This window comes from Emys orbicularis, chromosome 1, assembly GCF_028017835.1.
Source record: "Emys orbicularis isolate rEmyOrb1 chromosome 1, rEmyOrb1.hap1, whole genome shotgun sequence".
NCBI classification, from domain to species: domain Eukaryota; kingdom Metazoa; phylum Chordata; order Testudines; family Emydidae; genus Emys; species Emys orbicularis.
The window spans coordinates 289346678-289372997 of NC_088683.1; the positions used below are offsets into that span (position 1 = coordinate 289346678).

Genomic DNA, 26320 nt, shown 5'->3' on the forward strand with positions numbered 1-26320 from the left:
TGCAGCCACTCAATTTTATTTAATTATTCCCTTATTCTTGTGATGTAACCATGAATTAAACTGTATTTATTCATAATTGCAAATAACTGTTAACAAACAAATTTGAAATTTCTTAGATCTTCTACACTAGTCTACATGTGTGGGTATAAGTTAGAGTTGTAGTTCCTCATTGACAGAAGGTGGAGACAGGACATTTGAGACATTTTTTGGGTGATGTCGTCCACTATATGCAGAACCTGCTATAAGTCCAGTTTGTGGTTGAGCCAAGTCTTCCCCATCTTTATCCCTTTGGTACTGCTGTGGGATTCCTGTGGCAGACAGCCATACTGGACTAATGGGGTCTGGTATACATGGCACTCTGGGTGCAGCTGTCCACAGCAATGTGCTGCTGCTCTCAAAGCTGGAAGCAGTTTGCTGCCCCTTAGGTCTTCTATGTCACTCAGTCCAGCAGGGTGTCCTTCAGCTGGAAATGAAAGAGAAGGAACTAGTGAGCCCCTTGTGTATATAATGGACTGGCCTAGAACATGTTGATTATGTCTCTCTCTCTCTCTCTCTCTCTCTCTCTCCTATAAAGAAAAGGAGAGGAACCTGTGCGTAAGGCAAAACCTGAAAGAGGAGCAAGTGCAAGTAAGACACTTCATCAGATTTTGTAATTCCCTGTGGCTGCCTTCCAACTAAAAATTTGTCTTCAGTACCAACCCAAAGGAGTAAAGCTCGAGTACAGAGACAAACATGAGAAGGTACAAAGACCAAAGGGATGTCGGACAAATCAGATAAATACATTTGTGACTGGATACAAATAATCTTTTATGAGATTATCCTGAACATTGATTACAGTTGCAATCACTTTGTAAGAATCTCCATAATGACTCATCACTGGGGAATGAACCTGGAACCTTCAGCCTCAGAAATGTGATCTTTTCCCTTTATTTTGTCCAGGGATACATGGGCTGGTGTAACTTCAGGATGATTGTTTTAAAGAGAAGGTGGTGGTGTCCAGATTGCTGAGCCCTTGTCCCTGGTTATTTTACTGCTTCCAGTCTGGAACTTCAGCTGTGATAGGGCCTGGGATTTTTCAGCATGAAAAGTTCAGGCCTATTTCTGAAAAAGCAAGCCTGTGAGGGTGTGAGGGGTGGCATAACCAAACAGTCTGTCTGCTGGCAGAGCAGAATTCTCTTCAAGCATCTGTCCTGGGATAGAAGACCTCAGAGGACTCGAAGGACAAATTGTGACCATTGTTTCATGCCTGCATATGAGAGGAAGGGGTTATAAAATGTCCCCTTCTCCCCTACATTTATTACCCATCCTGTGGGTAGCAGTGCATGGGGGAAAGAGCCAGCCACCTCTGTGGGGTTACTAGTTCCAACTTAGGAAGGTCAGCAAGCTAGGGAAGGAGCACATCAGCCAGCACAGATGAGCTGGCACACAAGGAAAGTGACTTGTGCAGATTATTTCCCTTCCAGAGCAGAAGTGGACTGAGGATCAGATTTAAAAACTGATTCCTGGTCAACTCCTGGGGCAGTGTGGGCCCTTGCTCTGCATTTCTGAAAAAGCCCCTGTTTAACCTTAATAGATAGAGGGAAAATTTCTTGATGCTTCTGTGACAATTTGAAGATGATTTCAGAGACTCTTTCTGTGTACAAAAACAACAACGAGGAGTCCTTGTGGCACCTTAGAGACTAACACATTTATTTGGACATAAGCTTTCATGGGCAGTATGTGAATTCTTGTTGATATTATGAAGTTATTATGAAATTGTTGTATCATGGGATTCTGTTATGTGAATATGGAATCCCCCATTTGCTGACGGGTTTAGCATATCTCTGCCAAACCAGGGACAGTAGTTAGTTAGAAAAACCTTAAGTGGTTGCCTGTTCAGATGGAAACATCTTTCGATAATGTGTTGGCTGAAACTTGGCCAGGCTAGTCCCTCTAACTTCCCTGCATGGAGGAGGAGTGGAAAATCTGCAGCAGAAGAACAAATAACCAAGGTATTTTTAGGGGAATATATAAACATCATGAGGGTGTTGCCATCCTTTTGAAGAAGGGAGTGGAGCAGTCCCTGCTCGAGTGGAAGTCCATCAGCAGCAGACTTATGAGAGCCAGACTGAAAGGGAAACAAAATACTATCACCCTGATTCAGTGCTATGCTCCGACAAATGACAGTGATGAAGAAGGAAAGGACAAATCTACCTTACATTACAGGTGGAGCTAGAGAGAGTACTATGCCATGACGTAACTATCATCATGGGAGCCCTGAATGCCAAGATCAGGAAGGACAACACAAATAACAACAGAGCAATGGGAAGACGTGGGTGTGGCACCATGAATAAAAACGGAGAGAGGCTTGTTGATCTATGCAATATGAATGACCTAGTCATCGGTGGAACCCTATTTCAGTATTGTGAAATTCACAAGCAGACATGGTGTTCTTGAAATGGCAGAGATAAGAACCAGATTGACCATATGATGATCAATGGCAAATGGCGACGCTCATTGACAGATGTGAAAGTGAGAAGGGAAGCAGATGTTGGCAGCGATCACTGCCTTGTGACAGCCTCCATCAAGCTAAAACTGAGACATGTGGGTCCACCAAACAAGGGACATAAATGTTATGACGTTACAAGCTAAAGTCCCCTGAAATACAGAAAGCCTTTGTTCTGCAGTTAAAGAACAGGTTTCAGGCACTTGCAGACCTTTATGAAGAGGAGTGGAATGCAGATCAACAAGAGGTGGGACAAAGTAACAACAATCTATAAACAGAGCAGTGAATCCTGTTTAGACTACAGGCAGAAGAAAAGAAAGGAGTGGATTATATCCAGCACATGGAACACCATAGAAACCAGGTGAGCCCTGAAGAAAAAAGTTTTAGACACAAAATCCCAGAAGCTAAGGGACAAATATTATGAGCAGTATAGCACGGCACACCGGGAGGTTAAACGCCTTGAGAGAGCAGACAAACAACACTATATTGATAATCTGGCAATACAAGCAGAGGATGCAGCTGCCTGTGGTGAACAAGGAACCGTCTACAAAATGACACGGCTTATCAGTGGCAAACGGCAGACACCAACAAACACACTCATCAGGGACAAACAAGGCCACCTATTGGCAACAGAAAAAGAACAAGAAATGTGCTGGACAGAGCATTTCAAGGAATTGTTGAACAGGGAACCACCTAAAGAGGAAGCAAACATCCAGGCAGGGCCGACCTTTCCCATACGCAAAGTACGCAGCTGCGTAGGGCACCAGGAAATGTGGGGCACCAAATTTCCTGGTGCCCTGCGCAGCTGCGTGCTGCTCCAGCCCCTGCCCCGCCCCTTCCCCATGGCCCCCGCCCCTGCTCCGCCCCAGCCCGGCCCCTTCCCGCCCCTGAGGACTGCAGCAGAGATGGGCCTGCACTCACCGGCGGCGGAAAGTGCAGCGGCCTGGCCCCAGCCGTGCTGACGTTGAGTGCTGGGGGGTGCTGGGTAGGGCCCCAGAATAGCTAGGGACGGCCCTGCATCAAGGAGGCAGAAGAAGATCTTGATATCAATACAGACATCTCAACAAAGGAAGAGATCATCCAAGCCATCAAATCCTTAAAAAATGGGAAAGCTCCTGGCAAGGAAAACTTGAATGCATAATTGTTCAAGGTAAATCCTGAGTTAGTAGCATCTATCCTGGTCCCTCTGTTCACATCAGTCTGGGAAAGGGAAAAAGTGCCAGATGAGTGGACCAATGGGGTTATAAATGAAGATACCAAAGAAAGGAGCTCTCAGTGATTTTAATAACTGGTGTGGTATCACACTTTTATCTATGCAAAGCAAGTTATTGTGTAAGATCATAATCCAGTGTATATCAAAGGCAGTTGATAGCGTTCTCAGAAAAGAGCAAGCCGGTTTTCAGAAAGGGCGTGGATGCACAGAGCAGATCTTCGCTCAAAAAACATAATAGAACAATGCTTAGAATGGTAATGGCAACTCAACATAAACTTAATAGATTTTGAGAAGGCTTTTGACAGCATTCACAGGAGCAGCCTATGGCGCATTTTGCGGGCATATGGAATCCCTCTCCATATAATCAACATCATCAAAAGCTTCTATTCCGACTTTACTGCAGTGTTGATCACAGTGAGCTCAGTTGTGAAGTCAAAACAGGAGTACATCAGGGGTGCGTCATGTCTGCAATCCTCTTCAACAGTGCCATCAACTGGGTAGTGCAGCGTACAACAGAAGACATGCCAAGAGGCATTAAATGGACACCCTTCTCATACCTTGAAGACCTAGGCTTTGCAGATGATCTCGCTTGTCTATCACATACCCAGCACCATATACAAGAAAAAACAATCCGACTCAATACGTTCAGCCAGCAAATCGGACTAAAAATCAACCGCAATAAGACAGATATCATGATCCTTAATATTGCCTCACCATTATCAGTATGGATATAGGATCATGTTCTCACCAGTGTAGAAACATTCACATACTTGGGCAGCACCACTAGTCAGGATGGTGGAACAAGCCAGGACATCCGGAACAGAATCAATAAAGCTAGGAACACCATCAGGAGCTTAAATACAGTCTGGAAATCATCAAAACACAACACCAAAACCAAACTCAAGATTTATCACAGCTGTGTACTTTCAACACTACTTTATAGTGCAGAATGCTGGGGAATGAAACGAGCACAACACATAAAATACCAGGACCAAAGTCACAAATTAATCCTGTGTTCAATGTACGTATCTTTGGTGAGTGCTCTAGTGACACATTCCACACTGTAAACCTGGTTATTTATCTTCATTCAGAGCATCATAAGTAATTAGCCTGAATCAAATTCCATCAGTCCTTAATGTTTGTGGACAAGAACTTTACAGTAAAAATTGTTATTGTTCTTCTCTGATGTTAAAGTAGAAAAAGCAAAATAAGAACCACTCTATTTTAGATTTTCCTACTGCAATTGTCAATGGATATCATCCACCAAGATGGAGGCAATTAGAAGAAATGTGTGGTTAGAGACTGACAAACCAAATTCTCTCTCTCTCTCACACACTCACACACACACACACTTTAAACTCTCACACACACACACTTTAAACTCAGCAGAAGTGTTGTGGAAAGTTTTCTAATGAGGGTAGAAGTTCTGAAAGAAAGCATCTGAAATAATATTGCAAGGTAGACTAGTCTGTCTTCACTCCATACAACTTGCCTCAAAAACATTTTCCATATCTTTTAGCCCAGAACAATCTCAAACCAAGACCTATTCACACAGTGCAGCCAAGAAGATAAGAGCACAATCATTACCAGGAAGTGTTGGAGATGGATTGGCCATGTACTTTGAATGAAAACTGATTCCATCACCAGAATAGCAATAACATGGATACCTGAAGGCAAATGAAAACGAGGCCATCTGAAAACAATGTGGCAAAGAGCTGTGAAAGCTGAACTGAAAGACCTGGGGCACAGCTGGGGAACCATTGAAAGACTTGCTAGAACCAGATAGGAGTGGAAGAGCTTCGTCGCTGCCCTAAATGCCAGAGGCGTAATGAGTATAAACCTGGGGGACTTGCAAAGCAAGAAACAGGAAGCTGTTGCCAGGAGTGAACAGGAGACAGACAAGCTTTCATAACAAGGGTCTTCGGTTTAGCTGTGGGACCAGCGAAGGTCAGAGAAGGATAGCTGACTTAGAGATGGGGAGAGGCTTCATGATTCTGAAGAGATGCCAGAAGCTGCAGGGAAGAATCCTGACACCCCAGAGCACTCTGCCTAAGCCCAAAGAGCTCTCGAGAGTGGTGAGGAAACGGAAGCAGGGACACATGTATAATCATGGTTATCATTTTGTCTAGATCTGTGTATTTCTTGTGCTAAGTAAAGAATATTTGTGTTTAGAATTCTGTGCAAAATCTGTGTCTGTTCTGGTTTCTCTGCCGCATGCTCATGAAGAGTTAAATTGTAGACCTAGAGCACCGACACATCTGGAATTCTGGGAGCAGGTGTGTTTAAGCTATGGGGAGAACCTGAGTTGTCAGTACTACCCCAGGGGCTCGGCAGTTGGACTGCAAGATCTCAGCTCTCAAAGGGGTGCTAGAAAGAGGATTTGCACCCCAAACATGTGCCTAGAGGCCCCAAGCCAGGGGCATTGCCTGGAAAGGAGGCTTAAAATACAAAGGGCCCAGTGAGGAGGAACCCAAAGATAACAGCCCTGGAGGGTGTCCAGCCAAAGGGTGAGCTCTACTAGGGCTGTGCATATGATAGTTTCAAATAATCTTTGTCAGAGAATGGCTTGTCAGAAATAGTTTTTCCTACAACCTGTGGATATTATGTCCTCCTACCTGCAGATGGAGGCAAGCAACCAAAATACTTGTCACTTCAGCCCTATATAAAGGGAGGGGAATATATGTAAACCTTTTCCTTTCGTGTCTCCAACAGCTATCTCCTAAACAAAAGGAAGCACCTGTATTGGATTGCTTACACAGCATTTTTCATATAACATTTGAATGTCTCTGTTATAATCTTTTGTCACTCTTCCAAGCAGCAAACAAACTCTTCAATTAATACTTTTTTTATAGATCAAATAGAATCGTGAACAAACTTTTACTTCACCCCACTCCACTTTCTTTCCAACCCATTTTGGGTATTTTTCTTGAGGGAGACTGAAAGAAGGTATGTGAACACTGCTTCAGGAGTATAGAATGTAGAGAATTAAATAACAACTGAGAGTCATTTGACTTGCAACTGTAGTCAAGGAAGGGTGGAGATCTAGGTCAGTCATAACTTTCTTCTTGTGAAACAAAAGTGACTAACCACTTGATAGCAATCTTCCTTTTTTTGCCTTTACTTCAGAGACACATAAAGGGCAGTCACAGCAGGAAGCAGCGCGGGCCGGGGGATGTGCTGGCCGCTGCTTCCCGCTGCCCCCATTGGCCTGGAGCAGCGGACCGTGGCCAGTGAGTGCCGTGATCGGCCGAACCTGCGGACGCGGCAGGTAAACAAACCAGCCCGGGCTGCCAGGGTGCTTACCCTGGCAAGCCGCGTGCCAAAGGTTGCCGATCTCTGTTATGCATCATAAAATGGTGTGAATAGGTTTTAATTTTAACTCAAACTGCCTTTTTAGGTTTGTGGATAGATAAATACATTAAAATACAAACCTTTACTAAATAGTTAGAATTCTATTAAGCAAATCTTTGTTGTATATGCATGTGGGACAGAGAAATTCCATAAATATGTAGCAAATACTTTTTTGGTCTTCAGCCAAATATCTAGTATTATTCAGTGAATACAGAATATGAATACAAGCAATCAAAATACAATAATTTTGTTGTTAGATTTTATTGCCATGTTACAATGAATGCTATTGTGATTCAAAAGCAGCAAAGAGTCCTGTGGCACCTTATACTAACAGACGTATTGGAGCATGAGCTTTCGTGGGTGAATACCCACTTTGTCTGATGCATTTCTCATCCGACGAAGTGGGTATTTGCTGCTTTTACAGATCCAGACTAACACGGCTACCTCTCTGATATTGTGATTCAAATAACTCATAGCATATCTGAAGCAACCACTATCGTAATTATCAATAATCCCTTGTAGAGACATGTGTGATTTCATTAGCAATAAGTAATGAGGCAAGCAGGCAGAGTTGATGGAATGAGATCTTAAAGTATGCTAAGTAGACAGAGGTACATTCTGAGGCTCTACAGTTTGACAGGGAGCAGCTTGACCTCTGATTGCATTTCTGAGCCTCTTGATGTCACACCAAACTTGGTCTTTCCTGAAATCAGAACCCTTTTCTTCTTTCATACTACATGTGCCAAGTCAAAGTATAATTTAAGCAAGTGACTGTACAGAGAGGCAGTATGGTCTGGAGATAAGACACAGAGATTTACATTTTATACCTAGCTCTGACACTGAATTGTTATGAGCACTTGTCCGAGTTCCTTAGGGCCAGATTTTTAAAGGTACTTAGATGCCTACAGATGCAGATTGGTGTCTAACTGCCTTAAAAATCTGGCCCCTAGAGTCACATTTCAGAAGCTTTTGCATTTGTAAATCCTTATGTTGTTGCTTAGTTTGGGGCACAAGCAGGAGATGGCATGGTCAGTGCCAGCACGAGAGACCTATGAGGAAAATTTTGGCTACTGCAAAAAGTGTGGTGTTAATGATACTGTGTGAGTTATCCTTCTGAGTCATCTGCTGAACTAGTGGTTCCAGGAGTCAGTGCGGTTTTGAAGGTGTTGCCTTTCAGATGAGACATAATGTGATTGTGATTTGTTGTTTGTTTGTTTGTTTGTTCACATGGGTTCTTTTGAACACTGTATTCATTTCTGATCCATGACATTCCCACTCCTGAAGATTTGTTCTGAGTTGAAATGAAACTAAAATCTCAAAATGAAACTCAGCCAGAACTACACAGTTTCATATCAAAATAATATGCAGTTTTGTATTTCAGGCATGGTCCACATACACTCAAAACATTAATAATTTGAAGTGGTCTTTTTTTTTTTTTCTTGTTTGGTGAATTTGATCTGAATTTCAGTTTGGGAATAGAACCTGAAACTAGAATAGTTTGGGGTTTTGTTACCAACACTTCACATAGCCATAGACTTAACCACACGTGATTAAGATCTGATGGCAAAATTTGGGCTGGTAACCCTGGTTTCCTGGAAAAATTTTAAACTGGATAATAACCTTATATGTACGGTGGATCGCGGCCACTGGGAGTTGTGGGTGGCTGTGCCTGCGGACAGTCAATGTAAACACTGTCTTGCGGCCAGCCAGCAGATTACCCTGATGGGCTGCGTGTGGCCCATGGGCTGCAGGTTACATACCACTGATCTAAGGCATGCACTCTCCTTTCTCCTAATTCTGAAAACCCCTCCTTTGGGGGCTGTTTGGACATCACCTATGAGAATTTGGGCATCAGCTCTGTGAATCTGGAGGGGTGGTGAAGCAACCAATGAATAATTTTGGGAGCAAGTCAAGCTTTTCAGTTTACACAGAGCTCTTCATCCGGTTTGGGAAACTTATAGAGTTTGCACTCCCCCCAGATGGGTTCCTTCCACTTTAAGTAAATGTAGCAAAGCAAACTTGTATATGGCGAATTGATGTTATATTAGTCTAATATGTTTGAAAGTCTCTTCCTGTTGGATTGTTCTCCTTTGCCATGGCTATGATTTTATGATTGTTATTCTATAATTAAGCATATACATATTTACAGATGAGTAATATGAGTAATTAACAATATATTGATTACAAGAAATTGAGATTAATTATAGTATATAAAGGACTTCAAGATATTCTTGCCAGTGAAAATGGGAATGAATCCAACATCTGTTTTTCTTCCTTTAACTTACCTTGCATATTTTTCCACAATAAATACATATTATAAATGCAGTTTCTTTTCAAGGTCAGTTACCTATTGCCATGCTTGTTGGGATGATGACATAGTTACAAAGGTGCCATTTAAAACTAGACTGGATTGGACAAATTACATTGGAATAGACTAGAAGGAACAATACTGCATTAACGGGAATGGCATATAGAGTTATAAATAGAATCATAAAATGATTAGGTCATCTAGTCTGTCCCCTTTTCTGATGCAGAATTGCTTTTTTTCCCAATAAGCTTCCTATTCCTTTTTCCAGGGCAATTTTAGTTAGCTTCAGTGCAGGGGCTTCTCCCACTTTCTCTGGAAAATTGTTCCACAGAATTACAGATCTCAGTGTCAGGAGGCTTTCCTAATAATTAGCTTAATTTTTCTTAGCTTTCTTACTGCTGATTCTGCCATCTTGTTCCATGCTAAATAACTATTTCTTTCTTGATATCAGATATTTATAGTTTTGTCTTCTATGAGCCCTCATGTAGCCAGGCTACACATTTCACATTTTAAAATCTTTCCCAATGAGTCACTTCTTCCAGATCCTTGATCTACTTGCTTCTGGACTCTCCTAGTTTGTCTTCAATTGTCTAGTAATAAGTTGCCTGCTACTGAATCTTATACTTCAGGTGCAGACTCACCAGAGTTCTATATTTGCACACTCGCCTTGAATATTTTTTATGCAGTATAGCATTGCAAACTCATATCTAATTTCTTGTTCACTACCACCTCCAAGTCTCTTTGGGCATTACAGCTTTTCAGATTTATGATTTTCTAATTGTATTTTTCCATATGCCTTAACTTGTACTTTTTGTTGGATCTTACTTTATCTGCCCATATTCTTGTTCTCTCTAGGTCCCTAAATATTATTTCAGTCTTGAAAATACAAATGCTTTTTCCTAATTTTTCTATCTGTTTAATGAAACTTGGGAATATATAAAGTTGAATAAGAATTTTATACAGTTGTAAAATCACTGCTTTATTATCTGTTTAATTTCTTAAGGTACTTTCAAAATGTTGAAGGGTAACATTGTATGTTGATTATAAGGCCATTTTTAAAAAAAAGTTTCTCTATGTAAACAGGCATTTCTGTAGGACATTCTAATTCAAAGTTATTTTATGTATGGATCTACAGAAAAAAGAAGAATCATACATACTATGCAGTCTATGTCTGGAAATATGCTAAAACAAAGTGAAATCTTATTCTGCCAACATCATAGAAAGTAAATTATATTTTGCAACAATTACAGTTCAAAAGTTCTGTTGTAAATGCTTGTCATTTATTCTTTATCACCAAACAAATACTTCTAAATATTATCTCAACCTAGGTTCTAAGGTAGAATTTTTTTGCAGGGACACTTACTTGAGTTATTTGTATCAGATTCATTTTCTAGCAAGGGTTATGGGCCATCGTTATAACTTGAATTTGAATAAATAGACATTTATTCCTTACAAGATAAAGAGAGGGCTTCATTCTGATCTCCGTCATATATACATCAAGAGTAACTCCATTGAAGTCTTTGGGCCAGTTTGATCCAGAAGCTGTTTTTAAAACTGCTTTGTGTTGATGGAATGGTGAAATGTATCTAAAGCATTTTGATGGTCCAGTTGAAATACACTGGAGCAGAAAATGTTGTGAAGTCAGAATCAAGCTCAGAATATTTGCATTAGATCTTTTAGTACAACACTGGCAAAATTATCATGAGTATCTCGGTAGCCCTAAAGTAATAGATGTGTTGTACTATCAGTACATCAGTTTGATATGTAACATATTGGCTTGCTCCTACAAGATTCTGGGCATCTTCAACTTTCATTAAAATTGTTGAGAGCTGACGGTGCTCAGTGCCTTCCAGAGTTGAATGTGGCAGGAAAAGAATTGATCAAATGGGTTAGCATTAGTTTAGGTGCAGTTACCATATTTGATATTCCCCAGGGTACAATCTAGCCTGGGATGCCTCTTGCACTGCTTTGCTAGTGAACAACCGCCTCTCCAGGTTCTGCTCACACACACAGCCTTCAGCATATAACTTCCTCCCAGCTACACAGTATTGAGAGCTACTAGCTAGCCACTCATAAATTACTTACAGGGCAACACCTGCATATCCTCAGTCCCATCCTTGTTCCCCAGAAAAGTGTGTCTTGTACTGCTAAGTATTGTCCTGGGACAGTGTAATCTCATAGTAAGTCCGTCATTCCAACACTGGGTAATGATTATGCACCATCCTTATTTATCAAGTAGATGTTCCCCACACGCTTTAATGCAAACTCATATTGGTTAAGATAAAACAGTAAGATAAGTTTATTAACTACAGAAAGAGAAATTTTAAGTGATTACAAGTATATATGCATATAAGTCAGGATAGGTTACAAAAGAAATAAAAAAGATAAAAATGCAAGCTAATTCCTAACTTTACCAAGCTAATAGGCTTACATGCAAAAGGTTTGTCTCACCGTCAGCTGCAATACTTTTCACAGACTGCGTCCCTTTCCAGCCTGGGACCACTTCCCCGTTTGTTCAGTTCTTTGAGCGTCGTTGTAGTCATGAGCTGAGAGATGGAAGGAGGAGAGGTGATGTGGAGGTCACTGTTGTGATGTTATTGACATGAACTGTGACCGTATAGATCATTGTTGCAACCAGGGTCCTATGGTTGCACCAGGTCTTGTACAGAGGAGGTCAAGTGGAGTGTCTATGGAAAGGTTATAGTTTGCTGGTTATGATTATGCTGTCTGTATGTGTGTATCATTTTTGTATTTGAAGTTATGAATATTGGCTATGTACTTGTATCTCAATGTGTTTGATTCTAAGTAGCCTCAGTGAAGCATTTGGTCAACTTCTTGAGAAAGGACTATTCTCAGTAAGTGCCCAATCAAGAAACACTTAACTGACAATGGACTTTGGGAGACGCCAATCCACATCTGAGCTTTCCTGGGAACGTTCAAACTAATATGTAAACAATGGCGTCGGCCTGCAAAAAACTGAATGATTCATGGACATGTGACTTGCCCAGGTGGCTACAAACTTCATCTTGTTGCTGTGACTTTGCACAGAAGAAGAAAGGGGTTTCCGCCCACAACAGAGAGAATATAAAAGGCCCTGGAAGCCTCTCCACTTTGTCTTCAGCTGGCTCAAGAGATGGCTTCTCCACCCCAAAGAGATGCCTGAAAGAAACTGGAACAAAGGACAGTAACTACGGGGGTGTGAGTGATTGCTGGACCCACAATCATGTCTTACTAATCTATTAGAGTTCTTTGAAGGGGTCAACAAACATGTGGACAAAGGGGATCCAGTGGACATAGTGTACTTAGATTTCCAGAAAGCCTTTGACAAGGTCCCTCACCAAAGTCTCTTACGTAAATTAAGTTGTCATGGGATAAGAGGGAAGATCCTTTCATGGATTGAGAACTGGTTAAAAGACAGGGAACAAAGGGTAGGAGTAAATGGTAAATTTTCAGAATGGAGAGGGGTAACTAGTGGTGTTCCCAAAGGATCAGTCCTAGGACCAATACTGTTCAACTTATTCATAAATGATCCGGAGAAAGGGGTAAACAGTGAGGTGGCAAAGTTTGCAGACGATACTAAACCACTCAAGATAGTTAAGACGAAAGCAGACTGTGAAGAACTTCAAAAAGATCTCACAAAACTAAGTGATTGGGCAACAAAATGGCAAATGAAATTTAATGTGGATAAATGTAAAGTAATGAAAAAATAACTGCAACTATACATACAATATGAAGGGGGCTAATTTAGCTACAACTAATCAGGAAAGAGATCTTGGAGTCATCATGGATAGTTCTCTGAAGATGTCCACGCAGTGTGCAGCGGCAGTCAAAAAAGCAAACAGGATGTTAGGAATCATTCAAATAGGGATAGAGAATAAGATGGAGACTATCTTATTGCCCTTACATAAATCCATGGTATGCCCACATCTTGAATACTGCGTACAGATGTGGTCTCCTCATCTCAAAAAGATATACTGGCATTAGAAAAGGTTCAGAGAAGGGCAACTAAAATGATTAGGGGTTTAGAACGGGTCCCATATGAGGAGACATTAAAGAGGCTAGGACTTTTCAGCTTGGAAAAGAGGAGACTAAGGGGGGATATGATAGAGGTATATAAAATCATGAGTTGTGTGGAGAAAGTGAATAAGGAAAAGTTTCCATAATATAAGAACTAGGGGCCACCAAATGAAATTAATAGGCAGCAGGTTTAAAACAAATAAAAGGAAGTTCTTCTTCACACAGCACACAGTCAACCTGTGGAACTCCTTGCCTGAGGAGGTTGTGAAGGCTAGGACTATAACAGGGTTTAAAAGAGAACTAGATAAATTCATGGAGTTTAAGTCCATTAATGGCTATTAGCCAGGTTGGGTAAGGAATGTTTGTCAGAGGGTGGAGATGGATGGCAGGAGAGAGATCACTTGATCATTACCTGTTAGGTTCACTCCCTCTGGGGCACCTGGCATTGGCCACTGTAGGTAGACAGGATACTGGGCTGGATGGACATTTGGTCTGACCCAGTATGGTCATTCTTATGTTCTTATGTTTACACTAGGAAGGAGTCCAGTCTGTGAAAGAAGCTTATTGGAACATATCTGGGGGTGAGATTTCATCTGTAATCAGTTTCTTAATCTATTAGGCTTAGACTTGTGTGTTTTGTTTTATTTTGCTTGGAAACTTACTTTGTTCTGTCTGTTATTACTTGGAACCACTTAAATCCTACTTTTATATTTAATACAATCACTTTTGCTTATTAATTAACTCAGAGTAATTAATACCTGGGGGAGCGAACAGCCGTGCATATCTCTCTATCAGTGTTATAGAGAGCAGACAATTTATGAGTTTACCCTGTGTAAGCTTTATACAGAGTAAAATGGATTTATTTGGGGTTTGGATCCCATTGGGAGCTGGGTGTCTGGGTGCTAGAGACAGGAGCACTTCTTAAGCTGTTTTCAATTAAGTCTGCAGCTTTGGGGTGCGTAGTTCAGACCCTGGGTCTGTGTTGGAGCAGACTGGCGTATCTGACTCAGCAAGGCAGGTTTCTGGAGGCTCAAACTGGCAGAGAAAACTGGCTCAGGGGTAGTCTCAGCACATCAGGTGGCAGTCCCAAGGAGGTCTCTGTGATTGAACCTGCCACAACTGTCTCTTATTTTTATACCCTCTTCCTTTCTTTGAGGATTGCCTGCCTACTGGCAGGTAGACAAACAGTCCCTTGTGGACATGAGATTCAAGATGAAATGTAAATTTCTTGTTTACACCTCTGTGTTGCTGAAGAATGGCTGCTTAAGTGATAGCCCACTTGACTTTGTTGATACCTATCTGGAGTTGCCAGTGTGTCTTTGTCTCTGAAAACTGGTTTATGGGTGTTACCCAGACTTACAATATATTTCAGTAACAATCATACAGTAGAATCTCATAACTTCACATATAATGTTGATACACCCATTTCAATAGGATAATAATATGCAGCAGATTATGAGTTTTCAAATGATACCTCACATGGATACTTCGTACAAAATATATTATAACAAAATAAAAGTGGTGAACATGGGGTACAGGGTATCACACCGTATTGTACAGTGCTTTGACACCACAGCGATAGCTGTCTTAGAAATACCCAACATAGATATGTAATATATATCTGCTGGAAGTAACCCCTTATTGCTACAAAGGAGCAGAAGACGAGTAAAAATGATATTCACTTCATGGTGTGCAAGTCAAGGGTGAATCACTAACATCTGATTACAGCAGGAGGGAGCCCTGACTGTGCTCCTGATGAGAAACTCTCCTCATTCATCTGCTGTTGGCAACATAGGAACTCTGCTATGGGCTCCGTGAGGCCTGCTATTTCCCTTTGCAGGCTAGCAATTTACACATCCCACTTTGTTACGCTCGACTGCCCAGTCCCCTGTCTTCTGTACATCCACAATGTACACCAATTCACAAGACAGCTTTTACTGGCTGAGTCACTCTCTGTGTTGGATAACCACTTGGGCCACCATCTGCCCTTTTACAGTCACAGGCTGTTGTCTCTTAGCCCTTCTGACGAGAACTCTCCTGGTGTTCATTTGTCTTTGTAAATCTCCAGGCAGTACACATAGGCTGTGTCCAGGGATGTTCATTGTTCTTATGTTGACTCTCAGGCTCCGCCTCCTCATGTGATAGGTTTTATTCTCAACAGACTTGGAACATAATATGCTATAATTTACATAGCTCTAAAATAGTTTCCTGTACAAACATTTTGCAATAACCATGACAATCAGCTACTACTTAGCTTTCAGCAGAGACCACACATGACCTCATTGATGAAATACTGAGAAGATGGTCTGACATAGGTGTAATATTATCTACTTGGGCATGTCTGTGTCACAGCAAGATTCTGACAAAAACTGTCATGGAGCATATGATTAGTAGAGTATTCCAAAGAGACAAAATGAAGAGGGAAGAGTGGCAATATTTCCTATAATAGTGGAAAACCTATAAAAGTCTCATTATATTAAAGTTCCATTGATCTTTTCAGTATAATAATAAATATACATATCTGGAAAAATTGATAAAAGATTGCAGTGCAGCAGGAAAAACAGGGTCCAGCTATGAATAGACTAATGATGTCTCTAATATGCGAATCAAAGAAAAAGGGCAGAAAACTGTAAAAGGAATTTTGTTGAAATTTTCATCTGGAGATAATTTTGAATATTCAAGAACAAGATTAAGATTTGCAAGATGATTGAAAACTTTGAAAGAAGAATGAAATGAAGAATCAAAGACTGCATCAAGAAATTATAATATTTCACTGAAAACTTGCTTAAATGTGACTGGAATAAAGAAACAAGCTCTGCGGACATGAAAGCTGATTAAGAGGTGCACAATCAGTGATTAGGCCTCCAAAATTACTTCTCTTAAACGTTATTCATTCCTTTAGTTTAAATACAAATAATCTGACAAATTTTATGCTGTTCCTCCCCTGAGTAACTGATGCTTCATTTTTCAAAAATGGAAACATGAGTGGTTTTTCATCCCACATCTAAACCTACATTATAATGTGAAAATTAAAGAATTTTCTAACATTTATAATCCATTAGGAAATCCTACTTCTGAGATGAAAATGAAGTTTTTCCAGCACTGCAGGCCATTCAGGTCATTATGGAAATACTTGAATGTTCTACCAAGATCAAGACAATGGAAAACACTTCAGGAGCAAGTGGAGGTAGCCTAGATTCTTCTTGGGTTAGAAAATCTGTCAAAGGAATTCTATTCTAAATAGCTGACAGAGCACTTGGTCCTGCAGGAGTTCAAATGAAGGTTATGAGAAAGCAGCACAGACCCACTGGTAGGGCTGCTGAGAATGGCAAATGCTCACCGGAAAGGTGAAGTGAGGATGAGGAGTGTGGGTGCTGCAGGCTTGCAGACATGTGACAGCTCTGCGTCCAGAATATATCATGAGGCATTGAGCATCTGGCTGAGAGAGTGTTTCACGGGAAGCTTTGGAAGAATTTCAATCAATGGCTGGCCCTATAACTGCTCCTATTCTCACTTCCTTCTATGTGCAGTTTTTAAGCACAAGCAAGTGAGCTGTTTCTCCTGTTTGGCAATAGCAGTAAATGGCAATTCCAGAAATGGCTTTTGTGCATCTCATTTGCATTCGCTGGATGTTATTTACAACCTTATCCCCTGATTATGCTCTGACTGGCTATATGCAAACTCTCCTCCTGTGCAAACACAGAGGTTTGCTCCCAGTGTGCATATGGTTTTTGGTTTTGAGACATGAAAATATGTGTATATAGTTGGCTGTTCACTCTGACGTGTACTATTTTGTAACATGATTTCATAAGTATTAAAAAGTGGGTTTTTAAAAATGTGTCGTCGTAAATGACAGATGCCTTACATGCTTTAGGACTTTGTTACAGCTGTCTCAATCAGAGCTTTCTCTATGTTACGGGGGTAGAATCTTTGTTGCTGTGGCTTGAAGGAAAATCTTTTGGGGGAAAAATCTCCTTTTATCTTTTCAGGATATCCAGTCCCATTTTGCCCTTTTCATAAAGATATTTCAAAACCCAGTTGTTACTTATCCATGAAACAGTGCCTTTGGTATTCTCATATATAGTTCAAAGTGAGGCTCGAACACACATGCTGAGTATGCATTTGTGCTAAAAGATCTTTGCTCTCACAGGAAGCTGTATTATTACAACATAAACAGAAAATTCCTGGATAAGGATCCAATCCTGTACCCCCTGAAGTCAATGGGAGTTAAATTTAGCTATTGGCTTCTGTATGAGTCGATTAGAACAGGGGTCTGAATGTGTTTTAATGGTAAAACACTTTGTTTAGGTTGGACTGGTGAATCTATTAAGGAAGACAATGAAGTCAAATTAGAATAATAGAAATCATAGATGGAAAAGCTCTATCACAAGGGTCGGCAACCTTTCAGAAGAGGTGTGCCGAGTCTTCATTTATTCACTCTAATTTAAAGTTTCGCGTGCCAGTAATACATTTTAACATTTTTAGAAGGTCTCTTTCTATAAGTTTATATAGACCAGTGGCCAGGACCCAGGCAGTGTGCGTGCCACTGAAAATCAGCTCACGTGCCGCCTTTGGCACGCGTGCCATAGGTTGCCTACCCCTGCTCTATCAGGTCATGTACGCTTCCCTGCCAGAGCAAAATTTCTTCTTGTGTCACATTCACAAGTATCTTGGTCAGTCTACTTCTCAGTAAGGCTTAGTCTACACCACAAAGTTTTTACGGAATAGCTGTGCTGGCTAGGTGTGTGGGAAAATGTCATACCGCTGGCCAACATAGCTATGCCAGCAAAAACCCTGGTGTCAATGCAACTATACAGACATAAGAGTGCTTCTGTTGGCTTAGATCAGTGATCCCCAAACTGTGGGGTATGCCCCCGTAAGTGGGCGTGGAGGAACTCTTTTGGGAGGGCGCACTGGGCCCTGGGCCAGCTCCCACAAGGGGGGGGAGGGGAGCACCACCCAGCCCTGCTTTGCCCCAAGCCCAAGTCCAGCCACAGTTCCACTCTGCCCCCTGCTCCATCCCCAGCCCAGTTCCAGCCACAGCTCTGCTCTGGTCCCTGTTCTGCCCCCAGCCCAGCTCGGGCTGCAGTCACAGCTCCATTCTGTGCTCCCTCCCCCACAGCCCAGCTCTGCCCTCATTTCCTCTCCAACCCCAGGCCAGCTCCACCTCTAGTCCCAGCTCCTCCCCCATTCCCAGTCTGTCCCCAGCTCTGCAGTCAGCCCAAACTCCTCTGCTGAGTCAACTGTGTAGTAATTGAGTGGGGGCATGGACAGATTCCACTACTGGTAAGGACAGGAAAAGTTTGAGCACCACTGGCTTAGATAATAATGTTTGGGGAGGTGGTTTAGCTATACAGGCAGAACTCCTGTGGGCTTCTGCTGCATCTCCACTAGGAAGCTCTTTCAGTTGGTGTGACTGTAGCAGTATAGCTATTCTTTCAAAGACTCTGTAGTATAGACAAGCGCTGACTCTTACAACCGGGATTCTACCTTAGCACACTATTACATAGTTGAATCAAATTTATTGTTAAAAATGTTGCTAATGTTCAGTGTATATTTTCTTTTGCTCATGTTCATCACCTTTTCTTCACATATTTCTCATGTGACTACCATAAACACCTCCCTTGTTTTACTCTTAAAACCAATCAGATATTTGAAGTTTGTTAAATTACCTCAAGTTTTTTCACATAAGCTATGCATATTAGGTACATCATGTTTTTTGTTTTTTAAACCATTCTTTCCTGGTCACTCCTCTCAAATCCTTTCATTCTTTTTATTCTGTTCTCAATTCTCTCCAGTTTGTCAAAATCCTATATCAAGGCATTCAAAACTGTATACAATATTCCAAATATGGTGAAATAAAGACTATGGAATCTGGCCTCATCCAATATGCAAGCAAGGAGATTGCAGCTGAGAGACCTTCAGTGCAATGTGATCTAGGGGATTGAGCACTGAACTGGGAGTTGGGAGATCTAAGTTCTACTACTGGCCTGGTGGGCTACTCTAGACAAGTCATTTCACCTCTCTGTGTTTCAGGTCAGAATAATGATAGTGACCTCCTTGTAAAGTGGTTTGAAATCTACCAATAAAAATATGCTATCTAAGAAATAGGTATTATTTTGAAAGTGCCCTGCTTCATTAATGACTATAAAATATGTTGCTTTATTATATTTTTTCTATTTGTGCTTGAATATGCAAGAAAATTATCACTCATGCATGGAAAGTACACCTGACACTCCCTCGGTCTACAGCTCTGGTTGTTAAAAATTGAGTGTGATTTTTCAAAAGCATGCACCATAGCTCAGTCAAATTTAAAACCAATTTACCCTCAAAGGTTCTTCTCAGCAACAGTCAACTTTCCTTCTACAGCTGTTTCAAAAATAGTCATGTGGTTTTTTTTTTGGTACTTGGAAAAGCGTTCAGTTTATTTTTTCTCTCTCTCCAGCTCAAAAATGGTTAAGCAAGTTTATATGTGAATATTGGACTAAAGATTTCATTTTTACTTATGATATACAGACTAGATCTGCTTGGGAGGTAGTAAACCATGTCCCAAGTTAACCAGTTAGTTATAAGTGCAAAAAGAAATGGTTTGGGAGAAGTCTGTTTCTGTGATTATTCCCAGTCCAAATTAAACATGATCCAAAAGCCAGAACTGTTCACTATGCTCATTCTTCAGACCACAGCTCAAAAAGCAGAACTTACTTCTTAAGAAATATGATTTTAGGCAACAAATGGAGGGGGGAGCCATGAAAGTTTAGTTAAATGTAAATGTGTTAAATGATACATGAACTAGTCAGGTTTCCATGATTTATCAGTTTTAAACTTCGAAGACTCTGGTTAGCTTGTATTTTTAAAACTAATGAGTTTATCACAGCCAGTGGGAAAAATGGTTAAAGTATATCAGCTGTAAATTGGTACAAAGCACTAAAAGGGACATTAGCCTCTAATCAGATTCTAACAGTTCATTAAACCTGCTTTTTCTGAATCGCTCTTTGTCTCTTTTTTTCACCCCCTTCTGCTTGTGCCTCCTGCACAAGAAAGTCTCTTCCTCTTTTCATTTGGATAAGACCTCCTTAGGGATATGAAGCAATATCAGCTCATCCTTCTTTGTCTACAAACTAAACAGCCTAAGGGATGCTTTATTATGCTATATTCCTGATCTTGCTGTAAAACTCAAAACTGTGCTTCTTATAAATCACGAAAGGGAAGGGACTTCCTAGCAAGTGGAATAAAAGCGTTACAGAGCTTGGAATGCCAAGCTGGCTGCCTTTGCTGCTCCACCCTAAACCACATCCAAACCACTGAAGTTAAGTGACGCCCTAGGACATGAGATCCATTCCTGATAAGTAAACAATACACCACCCTTGCTGGGAAGAGGAATTTTAAGTCTGGAACAATTTCACTGAGTTATTTTGTTGGTATCGTAATCCCTTCTCCCCCAACCCCTGATAAAAATCAAGGTATCCAAAGATGATTAAAGAAATTACGTTAAAGCATTATATTTTTAATTTTCTTGGTCTTCATTGTATCCAGCATTTTTAAGCTTGCCACATTATGGAGAGAGATCTTAGTAGGGAACAGGTGAACAACTTAGCTTGCCTTTTAAATGTCAGTTATTTTGTCTGAAACTGTAATTTATTGTAGTATCTAAGATTATTATTAAAAGATTAGAGGCAGTTTTGTTCAGCTTGTTGACTTTGGTGCATATGGGAGTATTTTACGTGTAATCAATTTCAGTGTGTCTCCCCCGTCCCCCAGTTCCTTCAGACTGCTACACAGAGCCCCGCTTAAGACAGTGGGACCCTAAATGGGCTAATTGGTCTGCCCCTGGCGAGTACCTTGAGAACCGACGTGTTCGTTTTCCTGTTTTCAGGCTTGTACACATTACCACTTATGTCTGTATAACTTATGTCATTGAGGGGTATGAATAAGCCACCCTCCTGAGCAATGATGACATAAATTATACTGACCTTAGCACCAGTGTGGATAGCGCTATGTCAGAGAGAGAGCTTCTCACAATTACATAGCTGCCGCCTTTTGCGGGGGTGTCTTTATTATGCCAACAGGAGAGCTGTCCCGTCAGCATAGAGTGCTTCACCAGGCGTGCTACAGTGCTTCTAGTGTAGACTAGCCCATAGTTTTCCTCTTTTACTGTGAGTTATTTATGCTGCAACATGGGAGGTAGAAATGTTTTTAAGACCCGACTACTCATACTGTCGTGAAAACTGAGACTCTTGGGAAGGTGTATACTTAAAATACTTTTAAAGATGTTTTTCTGTTTTTTATTTTTTGCTTTTTTTTAATTGACCAAATTTCATGCTCATAGTGTTCCCTTATGTTCAGTTTCCCAGTCAGGTCCATTTCCCCACAAACTTCACAAAGGTAACCATGTAATTAAAGTTGCTGTGCTTTTCTGGAGTTGTCGACCCCCACCCCCAAGGGACACTATACTTGGGTTAGCAGCAATTTTCACACCTTTCAATTTGTAAAATAAAAAGAAATTGTATGAAGAAATATGGTAATGAACACATGCTTTCAAAATAAATAAATGCACTGGAGAGTATTATACTGATGGGCTGCCAGCGGAATACACATAAGGGAGACTTCCCATTAGATTTACGTTACTGAGGAGGAAGACTAGTGGTTACAGTAGGGGCTTGGATTCATGACCCAAGGATTTGGTTCCAAAGTCTGTACCTGATTTGTTGTGTTACCTTGAGAAAGTCACTTTTGACCTATGTGTGCCTTCGTTGTCCAATTTGTAAAATAGTTGTAGCAATATTATGTTTCTGTAGCTAAGATGGATTGTACCTAACCCTCAGTGATATAGAAGAGGATGGAGGAATTGTCTTCATCCACCCTGTTGTATTCATTGGTGCAGCTTTTTACTCACTGCTGTGTGGCTGTGCCTTAAAGGCACAGCGTAGTGCCTATTTGTAAAAGTAGTTGAGATACCCATTTGAAAGGTGCTAGAGAAGTGCAGAGTATTACTTGTGAAGCTTTGGCCCTGAATATGATCTCTGAGCTTTCACTTAACGTTGCTGTTCTGTCATTCCAAAGGACACCATTCTTTTCTTTTGTTACATTAAAAATAGCTTAGCATGAAAACAAGGCATTTGGGAATACAGTTACTCAGTTATTTGTGGACTCCCCCGCCCCCCCCCCCCCCATCAGATCTAGGGCTTGTCTACACATGAAGTTATTCTGAAATAGCTATTCAGAAATTGCTCTTCCTGAATAACTCCATGTGTGGACACAAGGCTGCCAATTCTAACTCTAAAGTTTTCAATATTACAAAGAGGAAATGTGTGTATGTGTGTGTGTGTTAATATAAATATAAGTAGTAGTAGTATTAATTATTTGAGTTACCATAGGGCCTAGGACAGGGGTTCCCAAACTTGGTTCGCGGCTTGTTCAGGATAAGCCCCTGGCGGGCCACGAGACACTTCGTTTACCTGAGCGTCCACAGGTACGGCCGCTCGCAGCTCCCATTGGCCAGGAATAGCGAACTGCGGCCACTAGTTAATGACCAAGGCCCCATTATGCTTGGTGCAGTATAAACACAGAACAAAAAGAGGGACCTTGCAATCTATAAGACAAAAGACAACAGATGGGTACAGACAGATGGGTGGGGAGTACAAGGAAACGAGACAATGTTGGTTAGTATGATAGTCTCAGCCCAACAGTCTTACTATTATCAAGTTTTTTGTAGGCATCATAGCAAGAGAGAGTTTTGAGGAGGGTTTTGAAGATGGATAATGAGTTAGTTTTGCAGATATTTATGGGAAGCTCCTCGCAAGCATGTGGGGCAGCATGGGAGAAAGCACAAAGGTGCTTGTTTGAAAATGTAACAAGTGGGTGATGGAGGCTGGCATCAGTGGTGGATTGGAGGTGGCTATTGATAGCTTAGCAGTGAATGAGAGATGATATATATGTATCTTTCTGCTTCAAATGAAGAAATCAGAAAATTATTACCTGCCGTACCACAGAGATTTAGTTTCCATACATATAAGTAATTGATAGGATAGTTGACAGTATTTTTAATATAATTAACAAGTTGATGGTAACTATGTACCAAACAACATTAATTCCCAAACTTTTGTGAGTGTTCATGTTAGGGATTTAGCAAATTGATGGTCCAACATTCTCATTTTAATTAGCAAAAACCAGCAAACTGGTACTGCATCTGCAGCATTGTAGGTGAACTGAGCCAAACATTTTTTTCCTTTTAAGTTGACTCTTGCTTCTCTTTTTTCCCCCTTACTTAGGACATCAACGCCTTTGAGAACAGAATGTTAATGCTTGATGGGGTGCCGGCAGTCAGAGTCAAAACAGAACTGTTGGAATCTGAACAAGGGGTAAGTAGAGGTTTCCAGACAAATCCCCCCTTTCCTCTTCAGTGTCTTGGTAATCATTTCCAGACTTTCCAGTGGACAGCTTCTCCCCAGCATGGTGTGCTCTTCTCTCTGTTGTCTTCCTGAGGCTAGTTCTCTGGGAAACGCATCTGCCAACTGCCAATCTCATCCATTGGGAGTGGAGAGCAATCTGTACTCTAAGAAGATATACTGAAAGTTTCTGGAACTGTGCGGATCCTTACTTGGGTTTAGCTTGGCAAAAGTTTTGAAAGTGCTGCCAAAAAAATAATAATTAAAAATTGTGTGGTGAGTACAATAGGCCACTTTCTGCTCTCTGTTATTATTAATGTTATGTTGTACATTGTAGTATATTTTGGGGACCTTGCCATGTAGCAGCTGTCCCATCACTCTTTCCTCTGCCCACCTGGCAAACTCCATGCTTTTCATGAAAAACTGCTTTCTTGTTCTGGTGGAACACAGCTACTTTGAGAGATTATGATCATGGAGGAGGCGGTGATCTCTCAGGTAGTTAAATTTGACCTCATGGAAGACTTTAATATTGGGACACAGACTTTGAACTGGATTGTGTATTCAGTGGAGAGCAAGTGTTGAATGCTAGGGTGTTACAATCACAGCAGCCGATGTTTCTAAGAAGAAGGGCTACTGCATTTTGTACTAGTTGGAGCTTTTTCAGGGTGAGTTGCTTCATTCTTGGATATGAGTTGCAAGAGTTAAGCCTGGAAATCAGGAATGTGTGGATGACCATGGAGACACTGATGATGGTGATAGGATACTGTCTTATTATGGCAGTCCCTATATGGGTATCCAGTAGCATTGAGGAGTGCAAAAGGATTCAAATATTGCAGACCAACGTAACCTTCTGCAGACGGATGCCCTCATTAGGCAGCAGATATAATAGAAGGGGTAATTTAGTTGATTTAGAGATGACTGTTAGCTACTAGCACTTCAGCCTGTGTTTTTCCAGCTCCTCTCCCAATGGCTTCATTTAGATTTTGAACAATATGGGGGAGAGGATTGAGCCTTATGGGGCTCACTTTGAAGGATTTGGAAGTGGAAGAACAGTTGCCTAAAATGTCCTCCCAGCTTCATTCTGAGAGGAAAGACACCATTTAAGGGAATTCTGATTCATCCATGCAGCTTCTTAAAGGTGATACAGGAGCACCCTCAACACACCTAGGGAGATGGCATAATGCAATACAGTATGGAGGGTGAGAAGGCAACAAAACTAGGCCCTTTTTATAAACCATAGTGCTGAAAAGACTGATCCATTAGTGGTAATCTTTCTAATAACTTCTGTGAGGGCTGGCATGAAACCCATGTATACCATAAACCTTTCTTAATACTGACTAGAAAGCAAATATAGTAAAATGTGTTTTGATAGAGAAAAGCAAATAGTTATGCTAAGTATTGCATGTCCCCTTAATAAAAAAGGTTCCATACTTTAGTGAAGTGTGACTTGATACCAGGAGACCTACTTGGGTGTTAGAAACTAGAAGGAAATTAACAATTTATTCAATTTCCTAATTTCCTTGGTTCTTTTATAAATAAAATTTTATGGACTTTTGTATGTTCAGAAAATGACATCATTGCTCTTTTTCCAGTGATTGAGGCTTTTGACAAAGACCACAATTTAGTTTGGAAGTTTATGTGCTTCACTGCTAATTTGGGCAGGAAAGTAGTGTCTAGTCAGAAGAATAAAGCACCTTTATGAATCTTTAAGGGGCAATCAACAGATAGGCCATGAAAGTGATGATTTAGGCTGTATAGTAGGAAAAAGATACTGAGTAGAAACTGTTACACAGTGAAATAGTTTTAATTAATTAATTTCCATTGTGATAGTGTCCAGAGGCCCCAGTCAGGATCAGGGCTCCATTGTGTTAGTTGCTGTAGAAACACATAGAAAGACATGGTCTCTACTCCAAAGAGGTTACCATCTAAGTCACCTAAAAGAATGGTGGAAACTCCATCACTCAGTTTGTTTAAAACTAGATTAGACTAGACATGCCACTGAAAACTGTACCAATAAAAAACAATCCTGCATTGTTGGTGAGATGAAATAATGAAAGGAAGTGTATTACTAGAATTAACTGAAATTAAAACTGGAGGGAAAAGAGGTGGTACAAGTGTGAACTATGGATGAATAGAAGTTGAAGAAATGGGAGGATTTGAAGAAGGCAAAGCAGGGGGGAAGAGGAGGGCTTTAAATGTAAACTGCAACAGAGTCATTAGAGTTTTCCGATCTGCTTTGGGTTTTGAAGGTTAGGTTCCAGACTTAGTCAGAAGATTGTTTAAAAAAAAAAAAATTGTGCATTACTGAATGAATCAGATAATGGTGTCGGATTACTGGTTAGCATAAAAGGCTGTAGTCCTATTTGTTGAAGATATTGCTTGCCATAGACTTGCACAACACAAATCTGAAAATTTGTCCCCCAGTATACCAGCTGCAATGATAATACAGATTACCTGAGTACATAAGACTCTCAAACCTAGCATGGAAAATACTGTTATTCTGATGATGTATTAATTTATGTGCCTTCTGATAGCTGTGTGTTGGAAAATGTATCATATTT

At 40.8% G+C, this 26320-nt stretch overlaps 1 protein-coding gene across 1 annotated transcript in view; it reads left to right on the forward strand.

Moving 5' to 3' along the window:
* Positions 1–26320, forward strand: part of KLF12 (KLF transcription factor 12) — a 240301-nt gene that overhangs the window by 27348 nt on the left and 186633 nt on the right. The window contains exon 2 of the mRNA XM_065418059.1: positions 23643–23732. Coding sequence (XP_065274131.1) covers positions 23643–23732 — 90 coding nt within the window. The remainder of the gene's footprint in view (positions 1–23642; positions 23733–26320) is intronic.